The sequence below is a fragment of the Rhinatrema bivittatum genome, chromosome 1 (genome assembly GCF_901001135.1).
Source record: "Rhinatrema bivittatum chromosome 1, aRhiBiv1.1, whole genome shotgun sequence".
Classification (NCBI taxonomy): domain Eukaryota; kingdom Metazoa; phylum Chordata; class Amphibia; order Gymnophiona; family Rhinatrematidae; genus Rhinatrema; species Rhinatrema bivittatum.
The window spans coordinates 805615396-805628901 of record NC_042615.1 but is presented as its reverse complement, the minus strand read 5'-3'; the positions used below and the strand labels follow the sequence as shown (position 1 = coordinate 805628901).

At 42.8% G+C, this 13506-nt stretch overlaps 1 protein-coding gene across 5 annotated transcripts in view; it reads left to right on the top strand.

Annotated features, from left to right (window-relative positions):
* KIAA1328 (KIAA1328 ortholog) overlaps positions 1-13506 on the top strand; it is a 689482-nt gene that overhangs the window by 561182 nt on the left and 114794 nt on the right. For all 5 annotated transcript variants that reach the window (XM_029581051.1, XM_029581069.1, XM_029581077.1 and 2 more), the window contains one exon: positions 10316-10412. In XM_029581051.1, the coding sequence (XP_029436911.1) occupies positions 10316-10412 (97 nt within the window). The remainder of the gene's footprint in view (positions 1-10315; positions 10413-13506) is intronic.

Below are 13506 nucleotides of genomic sequence, written 5' to 3'. Positions count from 1 at the left end.
GTTGGATATGGGCTTGGCCTACAGAAAGCCATGAATAAATGGAATTACCATTACAATATAGTAAACTTCCCATACCAAAACAACCCTATCCTATTAGGAAACCAAAACAAATCAGACTGCTATAGATCCTTACTCAGAAACTACATACCAGCAAAATATCTCACCTTGGTCATATATGCAAGACACAGACAGACCCTGACCAAATACAGAATAAAGAGACCAGAAAGTATAAATAGAAATGTGTTGGGAAGAACTGAACTGAAACCCATAACAAGCCAGCCTCTATATGCAGAGCAACAATGGAAAAACAGAAACATAACCATTCTTCATAAAACATTAAATAATAAAATCAAGAAATATAAAACATCAGTCATAATAGTAAAATCATATTTTTAAAAAGAATAAATATTTCAGACTAGTTAACAAATAGAATATTCAAAATTTCCCAAACATGAAGATATTTTAAAACATCCTGAAAAATTAAAAAAAACAATAATTAAAAAATGTTCTAATATTTCCCCCCAAAAAATAAAATATTTCGAAACAGCAGAAACATCAAATTACACTCAATAATTGAAAATAATAAGGATTAAAAAATCTCCTGCTCTCCATTTCTTGGATATTTCCAGTCACCCTAATGTTGTTGTAGATTGGAGGAGGTAGGGTGTCTCTCTCTCACACACACACACACACACACACACACATTATCTCCCTCTTTCATATATATGCCTATGCTCTCACATACACAGGCTCTCTTTTTCACAGACAGATTGTGTGTGTGCATGTGCATGCCTGTGAGACCTTCTGTGCGACACCTAGGCTCTCACAGACACACACACATTTGTCTACAGATACATAGGCTCACACACATGCACAGGCTCTCACACAGACACACTAACAGGCTCTGACATACGCATGCATATAAAACACAGGCTTGCACACAGGCTCTCACACAGACACACATATACAGCCTCCTCTTCTTTTCAGGTCGTAGAAGAATGAGTTCCACCATGGCCTCAACAGGCCTTCTCCTCACTTTGGGCCATAGAGGGATGAGTTCTACCATGGCTTCTTCCAGCCTCCTGTTTTCATTGGGCCATAGTGGGATGAGCTCCACCACATCCCCGCCAACTTTCCAGTACTGAGGGGGGGACGGGGGTGTGTGAAGCTATGCATGCCCATAGGAAAAGTACATGGGCACGTACGCACGCAGATTAGAGGGAACACCATAGCCTCTTCTTATTTTCAGCCCTTGGTGGGTTGAACTCAGCCGCCAGCCTCTTTTCTTCTTTTGCCGCCAGCAGGTTGGGCTCTATCAGCGATCCAGTGGTCTCTCCTGCTGCTGCCGCCCCCCCCCCCCTAGGTTTTCCGCCCTATGCAAATGCATGGCATGCACACCTGGTCTCACTGGGCCTACTTTGGGTGCTATAAGCCATCCTTCACAGCTATTGAGGGGTTTATCCAATTTATGCACATATGGTCCTCAGCCGAGAGACACAAGCCATGGCTTCCTCTGAAGCCCAGTACAAGAGTGCTCTATGACCAGCAGGAATATCTACTGCAAGATAGTCGGGACCCAACCCCAACTGACCCTAGGAGTAAGGTTTGGCAATTGAGCATGGCTTTCCCAAGCAGCAGTAGAATCAAACAGGCCCTTGGTTTTGAGTTTGATGGTCAACTGGCAGTTGGTTCCGATCTATGTGTTGGATCTTTGGAGTCAATTTTCAAGGAGCTTAGGTGCCTAATTTAGTGAGTTTGGCACTTAATTTGGCCCCTGTGGGTACTAACTGTGGCTGATCATCTAAATGTATGAGCCTTAAAAGAGGGCAGCTACAGAAGGAGAGTTCGGGCAAGAGGGAAAATTGATACTTAGTATTGATTTCCAGCACTAGGCACCATAGGCAAAGGAATTGCAGGCCAAACATTTCGGAGTCTAAATGAAGCACTGAATTTCTTCTTTTTTTTTTTTTTTTTTTAAATCGACCCCTTTATGTGTAGCACATGTTTGGCATATTTGTAATTCAGCTTAATTCTAGTGTTGGATCTTTAGATCTGATGTTATATAGGGGAGTCGTTGATGACGTTGAACGTTTTTCTCTCTGTTGTATAAAAAAAAAAAGAAAAGTTTAGTTGTTAAGCTGTGTAGTTTGTGTGTTGGCCCTTTCTATCACCTTGTGTGCTTAGTATCCCCAGTTATATAGTGTAGAAGTAATCAGATTGTACAGAGATATAGAGGCTTTTACTGTAAGCCCCCTAACATAATCCTTCTATTTCATTTACCAGCTAAAGAAATCCTTTTTTTTTTTTACTTCTGGACCTCGTTGCACTCTGTGTCAGCATAAAAATACAAGACGAAATGGGAAAAATTTGCTGCAGCTCTCAAAGGAACAAATAACTTCTTTTATTAGTTAAGACCGTACTCTCATTAAAAAGCAGTTTCAGCCAAGAAACTTTTGAAGAGGCATCATCAGACTGGTCCCAAACAGGGGCTGAGGTTAATCTCCTGCATGGCACAGCTACAAAACCGGGAAGGCTGTAAAGGGCTCATGTCCAAAAAATCAATTTCTAATTTGAAACAAAATCATTTTTGACTAACAGGGGTTCAGGACCCATTACTTTTGCTGTATAGTCCTGTGACATTTCAGCACTTTCTGTCGTGCTCTGTGAATCCTAATAGTCCTTGTATAACACTTCGGCTTTGTGTTTGCCGCACCAATCAATTTAAGCCAGAGAAAGCTGTTACTTTGCAGCAAAGTTTTAGCACCCGGTTTTGCTGAGGTCTTTTTTGTTGTTGTTGTTGTTTTTTAATAAATTAGTTTTCACTTGTGGAAATGGTGAAATCCTGAAATTGAGATTTCACCTACATCTGGGAATTTATCTTTTGCTTTTCAGAGTTGGGAAACGCACAGAAATCATCACCCCCCTCCTTCATGATGATAACACACGGGATCCTTTGTTCTCTCCCATTTCAAATTCTGGAGGCTGAATGGCACAGACTCTGATTCAGATGGCTGATTGCTTCTTCTGTGTCTTTCCTCGTCCTCCCTCGAAGGCACAATTGTGGGGTTTGGTTTCTACCAAAACATTCCCAGGGAGATCTGAAGTTTAGCTTTTTCAGCTCTGGTTTTCTGGTTTAGGGTTTTCTTCCTTCTGTTGTGCTACCATTAAATTAGTAGCTATCCCTACATGGTTGGTTGTAATTGCCGGCAGTGCTGTCTGTCTTCTTCTGCCAACAGCTCATTCCAGAGTTTTCAGAACCAACCCTAGTCGTAATGCAACAAAGCTTCTGCAGGGAAGAATAACCGATTCCTTGAAAGCTGCAGCTCCTGCTTTGAGCTCTTATTTCAGGACCTAAAGCTAGGCATGGCCTGGATTGACCAGTACCAACATAGGAGACTTCATAGGAACATTGGGCCCTGCAGAAAGTAATGACAGAGGAGCACTCTTCTGTATAAGCCAGTATGAAACCAATACCTCTACTTCGATTTGATGGGCGCCATGTTGCTGAAGGTGTTTTTACGTAGGATATGGATTTTTTAAATCTAGCTCACACCTTTCCTTTGGTAGCTCAACACGAGTTACATTCGGGTACGGTAGATATTTTTCTATCCCCAAAGGGCTTACGATCTAACAGGCCGATACAGTAAGGATCAGTAGGAAGAGGTGTGTTAGGGCCGGGCGTACCCGCGTTTGCCGCACGCACAGTTCGGATCACCTACCGCTCGATACTGTATTTAAATAGCATGCAAATGCAAGCCGCGCCCAAGAAGCGTCCGTGAAGCGTTAGGCCCGCGCAATCCATTTTACTGTATAGAGCGCTATACAGCGCCTATACAGTAACCTGGGTGCGCTGGTACCTGTCATTTCAAATGTCATTTCAAATGACGTTTGAAATGACAGGTACCAGGGGGGATTGCGAGTCCTCTCTCCCCCCCTCCCGAAGCAAGGCGCAGGGCGAAAATTAAAACAAAAGTGAATAAAGTATAATAAAAGTAAACTTATTGCATGTGAATTTTCTTTGAACAGTCCTCTCTCTCTCTCCTCCTCCCGAGGCACGCACCGCAGCTCCCCTGCCTCCCGGGGGCAGCTGGCGGCGAAAGCGGCTTCCATCAGCCCCCGCCGGTGAAGGTGAATGAATGGGCGCCTGTGCGTGCAATTTTGGCGCTCAAGGCGTGACGTCACAACGTTTGGCGTCACGGCGTGTGACGTCGGCGTTCGCTAATGCACTGCCTTGAGCGCCCAAATTGCATTCATTCACCTTCGCTGGTGGGGGCTGCTGGAAGCCGCTTTGGCTCCCCTGCCCCCGCCGGCGAAGGTGAATGAATGCAATTTGGGCGCTCAAGGCAGAGCATTAGCGAACGCCGACGTCACACGCAGTGACGTCAAACGTCGAGATGTCACGCCTTGAGCGCCCAAATTGCACGCACAGGTGTACACAGGCGTGCATTCATTCACCGCCGGCGGGGGCTGCTGGAAGCCGCTTTCGCCGCCGGCTCCCTCCGCCTGGATGAATGCACGCCTGCCGGCTCCCTCCGCCTGGATGAATGCATGCCCGCCGGCGAAGGTGAGTGAATGAATGCACGCCCACCAGCTCCCGCCTGGATGAATGCACGCCCGCCGGTGCATACGGGCATGCATTCATTCACTCACCTTCGCCGGCGGGTATGCATTCATCCAGGCGGAGGGAGCCGGCAGGCGTGCATTCATCCAGGCGGAGGGAGCCGGCGGCGAAAGCGGCTTCCAGCAGCCCCCGCCGGCGGTGAATGAATGCACGCCCGCCGGCTCCCGCCTGGAGGAATGCACGCCAGCCGGCGCGTACGGCGGGCATGCATTCATCCAGGCGTACGGGCGTCCATCATCCACCTTCGCCGTCGGGGGCTGCTGGAAGCCGCTTTCACCGCCGGCTGCCCCCGGGAGGCAGGGGAGCTGCAGTGCGCGCCTCAGGAGGAGGGGAGAGAGGACTGTTCAAAGAAAATTCACATGCATTAAGTTTACTTTTATTACACTTTATTTACTTTTGTTTTAATGACATGTCGAGCCGATTTTCGCCCTGCGCCTTGCTTCAGGAGGGGGGGATTTTGACCAGAGCCTGCCTATTGCTGTCACACCACACTAACGCCAGGGTAAGGGTCCCGGGGGGTGAGGGGGTCGTTTGCCCATTAAATTTCGCCTCTCTGACCTGACGCTCCACACTAACGCAGGGGTAAGGGTAGGCAGTAAGTTAGCAGGTTAAACGCGCGGCAAAACAACAGGTTAAAAAGGAGATAATCGGGGCGCACATTACTATATGGGAGGGAATAGCTAATCAGAGCGTTTACATCTCATATACATGCTGCGGGCGGAAAGGGTTACCCGTTGATTTAAAGAAGCGGTAAGGATGAGTTAAAAGGGATAGTGAATCGCGGGTTGGACTTTCGCGGCCAAATTGTGAGTTAGAAGCAGGTTAGAAGCAGGGTAACCGCGGCCCCGCTTTACTGTATCGTCCTGTAAGTTTGTAACTAAGGCAGTGGAGGGTTAAGTGACCTGCCCCAGGCCATAAGGAGCATCAGCGGGATTTGAACCCTGGCTCTCAGCCCACTGCTTTAACCATTGGCTACTCCTCTACAGCATGACAGTCTATGGGAAGTGAATGTATTGTAAGGAAATGCTTAGGAGAATCAGTCTCGATACTGAGATCCTTAGCTTTGGAATAAGCTGAGACAGGGTTGCAGTAAAAAGGAAAATAAATAAATGGATGCTGAGAGGTAAATGTCAATCAGTTGTAAGTCATAACCAAATGAATGATCTGGGTATACGCTTTGATAAAGAAAAACTGGTCTGCACTAAGGACCAAAACATCTGGAATTCTTTTAAAGGTAATTATCGTTCCCATTATTTTTCTCTGTGAAAAGTGGGCTCTGGTCAGCTATATATCTATAGGCCCCCAATTTTACACTCGCGGGCCTTTTAAAATTGGCCCAATATATAGAATTAATGAAGATTGAAACTATATATATAGTTTCAATCTTCATTAATAATATATATATATATATAGTTTCAAACTCCATTAATTCTATATATTGGGCCAATTTTAAAAGGTCCGCGAGTGTAAAAAATCGGGGGTTACGTGGTGGCTGGGCCCTGCGCTCATTTTACAAAGCACCTGGCCACACACATATCCTCCAATATGCGCAGAAATGGGCTGGGACAGCGCCATTAGAAGCTGTCCCAGGGAAGCATGCACTGACTGGCTGCCAGTGCACGGAAGATACTTCTGCTCCGGAGGAGCAGTAAGTATTACATTAAAAATTAGGGTCTAGGTAGGGTTAGGTTAGGGATCGGGAGGAAGGATAGGGTTAGGGAAATGGGAAAGGCCTACTTGCGTCGTTGCGTGTATTTTTTAAAAAAATGCCCCTCCATTTCGCGCACAACAGATACCCGCCTGCACTTGCGCACACCGATCATAAAATCGAGCGCCCATGTGCGCACGGATATCATATTTTATGCCATGCGCACGTCGCCATGTGCATGTTATAAAATCGGTGCGTCCATGTGCACCGGGAACCGCACAGGCACCTTTTAAAATCAACTCCTTAGTGTGCTTGAATCATATACAGTATATATTTATATATATTTATGACTCGAGCACAATATATATCGACAGAGAGTTGACAAAGTCTTGAAACTATTATCACCTACTTATTGTACCTCCTCTTGTCTATTGAACTCCGCTATCATTCTCCCCATATTTATTATATCATCCTTTAAACCACTTTCCGATTCTGATGTAAGGAATCTCTTTATAGAACAAAAAAAAAAGATTTTGGGCCACCATTTCTCTGGGGTTGGCATTATCCCCTTTGTTCTTCTGTTCAGGACTGCTTTGTACATCTTACAATTCTTGCCACACATTTTTTTTTCTTGTATTCCATTACCTTTAAAGTTAAAAGAAAACTACACATCATTATCCAAATTTACTCAGTTGCTCATCATTGCTTTGTAAATTAAAAATAAAACCATTAACTAATTCAAGTTCCGTGATTTAAATACGTTTTCATGAATGTATATCAAAAGAAACAAACGCCCTGCCATATGGTTTCCTTGCATTTGTAGTTTTGTATCCAGTCATGATAAGTTGAAATGTTTTCTGCCCCTTCAGTGCTTTAATTGGATTTCATGTGATAAAGAATTTAACCAGTTTAGATATAGCAGCAAGGGATAATCCTTAATACCAAACCCATAAGGCAATGCTTAGCTCCCCATGTTTTCATGGCAGTAAAGTGTTTTTTTATTGGCATTGCTCTATGCACTAAAATCTAACAGCCTATCTCGATAAGATGCATTGGTCTGCAAATGCCATGTTGTCTTCTGACAATTTGTTCCATTAGGATTGAAATTGATAGGGCCTCCGAACTGTTTACTATCCCTAAACGTTTGTGTTTATCAAGTCTTATCTCCTCTGCTGTCTCCTGGGCATACACAACTTTTTGAACAGGTTTACCCTAACCTTTTATGCCACCCACATTTAAGACTCCTAGATTTAGGAATATAGTGAAAATTAGGAGCTTACATTTATTTTAGTTTATTTATCTTAATATACCAGCTTTCTCAAACTAAAGCGGTTTGCATGAATGACATAGCAATTAAATACAGTAGATAAAATCCATAAGCATACAAAAAACCCATTATAAAATAAAATGCAGTGTAAAAAAGTAAATATAAATAAAAAAAACTTGGCCAATGATAAAATCCACAAATAATCAACTGGTGCTAAAAGCTAGGGAAAACAGCCTGGTTTTGATGCTCTTCCTAACTATATATAGGCAACCTATTCCACAATGAGTGCTTTCTCTTTTCTCTCGTACTTCGCTTTTTACCTTGTTCTTTTTATCCAATTATTATCCAATTTCTCCCAGTTAAACCCCCTTGTTCAATGTAATTTCCTTTCTCAGTTAATTGTGAACCGACATGATGTGTCCTACGAATGCCGGTATATAAAAATGTTAAATAAATAAATAAAATAAATAAATTGATGGGAAATTGAATTCTGCCAAGTGCCTTCCAATCCAATTGCAGACTGAGATTTAGGATATAGGAGCCTAACTCCCAAAATTGTATAACTAAACCCTTTGAAAACTTCTCTCTTTATTCTTTATGTATTAGTTTAGCAGCACGTAAAATTGTCATGGCAACAAAGTTATCTCACTCTTGAATCCCATACGGGATGCAATTTTAAACCCTTGGCTTCGTCTTTAACTACGTGAATAAAATGGCCCCTGAGCGTCTCTCCCAACTTCTTTTCTTCTTCATTCCCAGTAGAGAAGCCGATCCTCTCATCCGGTCCTTCTTTTCTTTCCTCCTCTGGCTTTTGCCAGATTGACTTGCAGAAGGCTTCGTGCTTTCAGCTGCTATGCACCAAAAATCTGGAACGAGATACCACTGCTCCTTTGCCTTGAGATGTTACCTCGCCTGCCGGAAAAAGCTAAGGCTTTTCCATAGCTTGTTCAGTGGAGAAGAAGAAAGAAACTTGTAATGCTCTTCTAATTACACACTTGATTCAATTATGATTGCAATTAATGTTATTGTTATTGTACCTGCAGGTTTAATTTAAATTTGATTGTGATCCACCTTGAGGTCATTCTTGGAAACAGGCAGAATATGAAATGTTTATAAATAAATGCATGTTCGAGGAAAGGAGACATGACTGTGACTGAATTACCATAGAAGGGCTCTGTGTTTCTTAATGATCACCAGTAAAAAGAAAACTAGTTTCTTTGAGATTAGGTGTTGACCTTCTTGGTTAGGGACCAAACTGTCAGTGGTCCTCATATTTTGACATTCAGAGAGCAATGTCAGCAAAGAGCCTTGTCTGAAAGAGCCTCGTTGAAAGATTTATTTTCATTTAACCTTTAACTATAAGTGGTGAGTTTGCGTTTGGAATGCTCTGGTTGGATGAGCCACAACGAGAGCACTGAGAAGGCAACAAAATAGGAGTTAGAAGCACTGCCCTTTTCAAGTTGACTTGTGCTCAAAATATCCTGCCTTAAAAACTGTAAAATTTTCCCCTGGCTTCAGACTTCACAGTAAGTACAGAGAAAAGCTTGTGAAAAAAAAATAAACTTTAGTAATCAATGTTGTGGCTGCTGGCTTGCTCTTTCAACACTGTAGAGGCGAGACCTTGTGAAATGCGATTGGGGCAGTTCCATCTGTGTTTCGGCATAAATGTATGATGTGTTTTTTTACGTTTGCTCTTCTACCGAGGTTCTAGTGGAAGTCATGCCATTGTACTGTATGTGCTCAAGGGCAATTCTAGCATCGCGGTTTTGCGGCCTAACTTTCTAGCACCAGTGCTTTGAGAACTTCTGCACGTCATGCGGCTTTCGGTCTCTGAAAGATTCATCAGGTCTGACGCTTGCATTCTAAATGTCAGAGCCTAAAAATTGACAATGGCCTACCCATTGTCAGATATTTTGACAATTTTCTTGGGCCCTATTTGGATAAAAATGCCTGAAGTTTGAAAACAATGAAAATTGTGACCATTTCCTGGATCCTTTAAAACCCAGGATGCATTGCAGGTGATGTCACTGCACAGAGCTGAGAGAAGCATGTCTGAATGTCGGACAAGAAGAAAGCAGCACACATTTGTTTTTTGGTCCAGTAAAATTGAACCGGTTTGTCTTGGAAATAGATTGCCATAGCTGCCTGCTGAGAAAGGAAATAGGCTAAAAAGATGAGGAATGCTGTCGCATTGTACTCATTCTTCTGTGCTGTTGCAGAGGGCAAGAGTGACTCAGGGGTACCCTGAAACAATACCGCTTGGTATAAGCATCTCAGGCACAGTAATATCATCAAAGGGAGTCCTTCACCAACGATGGGCCAGTGGGGACAGCCTGAAATGGACTCTCACATGGTGCAGGACATGATCAAATGAGATTAAACCTGAGCAGCAAAATGGGGAGCATGCATGTACTAAATATAGATGTATTTTAGCCACAGTATATAAAAAAGCATTTGGGAGCCCTGTCCTATTACTGCAGTCTTATTTTGTGACAAGGTTTCTGTTGTACAGCATGATTTCAGACAACTGAAAGAAATGATTGCTATGAAAGGCAGCCTAATGTCAGATCAGACCTGTGCATCTTATTTTGAATTATCAATGTGTGCCAATGGGGGCTGTATAATGCACTGTGAAATCTCTTTAATCAGACCAGCATGGAGCACGCATTGGCGCTGAGTAACTGATGGAATTCATTGCACTATAAAAGAAATGTCAATGTTTCTAAAACTTTCCAACATCAATACCTGACTGATTGCCTGCATTATTTCTTTGCTGCAGGATCCAGAAAAGATGCAGCTACATCTCCCGCAATGGGAGGCACCAGAAAGGAAGTGGTAACCACAGCAACATCACCCATCCAAGCCAACTCTTCACGGTAAACTGCTCTTCTGCCAATTACAGACAACGATAGAAACTGACAGCAAGGACAACCCAGACCTAGCTAGTCTTATTTTAATTATTCATTTAAAAAGTGTATATATTCTGCTTTATCCCATACCTTGTCCATAGCGATTTACCAATTCAAACTCGAAATGGATTACAAAAATGCGATTGAAACATGACTGTTTTGCACGCACAGACTTACAGGTCAGATCAGTGCCATAGAACATAGTCTGTCGGTCTTCCCTGTCGCCTACATACCACGCGTGATCTCCAGCTGGCTCTCCCACCACTCAGTAAATGCCTCTTTTAATGTCTAGTGCTATTTTTATCCCTGCTGATTCCAGTGGGAGGCTGTTGCAGAATTCAGCAATTTTTTGTGAAGAAATATTTCTTTGAACCTATTTTCCTTCATCCACATGATATAACCCCTTATTGTAGAATATTTCTGATGAAAAATGGTTGCCTCTGTATATCCTTAATGCAGGAGTTTTCAACCTGTTCTGAAAGATATACACCTTCTCTCTGTTTCAGCTCATTTATCCCATCATATATGTTTTTTTAATAAAAATTCCATGAAATATATTCCGAGTAAGCCAAAAGTAATTTGTTTTACCATTTTTCTTATCTTTTCCTGGTCTTCTTTTTATTTTACCTTTCCTTCCATTCTTCATTTCGCCTTCCTCTTTCACCAACATTCTCTCATATCACTTTTCTGTCTCTGTTTTCCTGCAGTCCGTTTCTTCACTTCTCCCCCATCTTGCCTGCTTTTCATCTTTGCTTCATATCCTTCCACCTTCCCCTTTAATCTCTAAGCTCCATTCCTTCTCCTTCTCTTCCCCCCCCCCCCCCTCACTTTCTCTCACTCTCAGCTTCTTGATTGCCCTTTCCATCTCTCTGGATCTCATCCTTCTTTAGTCCTCCCACCGCCCAGTCTCTCTAATCCTCTCTCAGTGTTCCCTGCCAGCCTCATCTTCCTGTGGGGACATGGCTGACAATGTACATTGCAGGGAGGTTAAAAGCACCCATGGCATTTACTGGGTCTTCAGTTTATCTCATGCATATTCGTTGTAGACATGCTGAAAACCTGACTGGCTGGGGGGGGGGTCCTCAAGAACGGTTTGAGAAACCCTGCATTAGGATATCAGTAGAAGCTAGACAGGAGGAGAAGATTGATTGATTTTAAAAAGTTTGGATCCCGTACCCTACAATAGCTTGAAGTGGCTAACAATATAAAACATGATTAATCATGTGCAAGGTTTTTAGATTCTATCAGCATTTACGACTTTAAAAAAATGATCATGGGTCCAAGAGTGAGTTCCACTGTACTCAGGAGAAATCAGCCTGTGCCTTTTAATTTTCTTTTTTAAGTTCTTGAATTCAGCTCAGTCTAGAAATTATAGTCGCCATGGGTGTGGACTCTTATCATGAAGATAATTACCTCTGTTTTGGGACATACAACTGTGCATCTTGGCCAGTGATCTTGCAACTCCGTCCACTTTGCAGTAACTTTTTCTGCAGTAGCAGTTTCTTAAGTATCCTGAGATACTTAAATTTTTGTACGCAACTGTGTGCATGTATCTATATACAGTAAATGTACGCACTTCCCATAGTAAGGGACTGTCTCTTCTGCATATCTGCACAGTGCCGCACAGGTCTGATAGCACTTTAAACATGATAAATAGTAGTATCAGTAGTATCCCGTGATATATCATATTAATATGCTAACTAGAAGTCTTGAAATTTGGGAGACTTGTGCTGGAAATGCACTCAAAAGCTGAATTTAAATTTGCCAAGACATCAGTGATATTTACGGATGTTTCCCCCAAAATATTTCTCTATTTTGGGCATTTCATCGTTTTATGTAAACCGGAGTGATTTGTAGTTCTTACAAGAACTTCGGTATATAAAAATTAAAAATAAATAAATAAATAAAATAGGTAAGGTAGATTTTCAAAACTTTCCAGTCCATTACCTTGGGTAATTGTCATCAACTGAAAGGTATTAATGCACAAGAAGCAAACCGTTTTCAAAGGAAGGGAGATAATAGGGGTCATCAGCAGCCTTTGATACCGTAAATCATGACATACTTTTAAATAGACTAGAGGAAATAGGATTAAGTAACAAAACTATCAATTGGTTTAGGTCATATCTAAGCAACAGATATTTTCAAGTACAAATCAAAGACGTAATGTCAGAAAAAATAAACCTTCAAACAGGAGTACCACAGGGTTCAGCCCTATCGGCCTCACCCTTCAACATATATCTCTTACCATTATGTCACTTGCTGGCTGGTCTGGGCATCACACATTATATATACGCTGACGATATCCAATTAATACTACCCATTGACTACACAATTGAAAAAACATTAAACATAGCGAACATGTATCTAGATATCATCAAACTACTAAACCAAATTGAATTAGTAATTAATATTGAGAAAACAGAATTTATACATTTAGAACGAAAAAATATTGAGATCGTTCAAAACCCAATTATACTCAAAAATAACCAAAAAAAAAAAAAGAGTTAGCAGATAAAGCACGGAACCTAGGAGTAATAATTGACACAGAACTAAACTTAAAACAACATATATCTTTAAAAGTAAAGGAAGGATATGCTAAACTCATGGGGCCAGATTTTAAAAGGGTTACGCGCATAAGGTACACACGTAACCCTTTAAAAAAACCCCTGCGCGCGGCGAGCCTAAGTCCCGGGGCTTTGCTAGGGGGGCATGTCGGGTGGGCAGCGCGACGATCAGGGCGTTCCCGGGAGCGTGTCAGGGGGGCGTTCCGGGGGTGCGGCTGAGGCCTCTGGAACAGCCCCCGGGTCGGGAGATGGCGCGCCAGCAGCCCGCTGGCACGCGTGAGTTACACTTGCCGGAGGCAGGCGTAACTTTTAGAATAAAGGTGGGGGGGGTTTAGATAGGGCCGGGGGGTGGATTAGGGAAGGGAGGGGAAGGTGCGGGTGGGTGGAAGGAAAGTTCCCTCTGAGGCTGCTCCAATTTCGGAGCAGCCTTGGAGGGAATGGGCAGCGCGTGCAGGGCTCGGCACGCGCAAGATGCACAAATGTGCACCCCCTTGCAC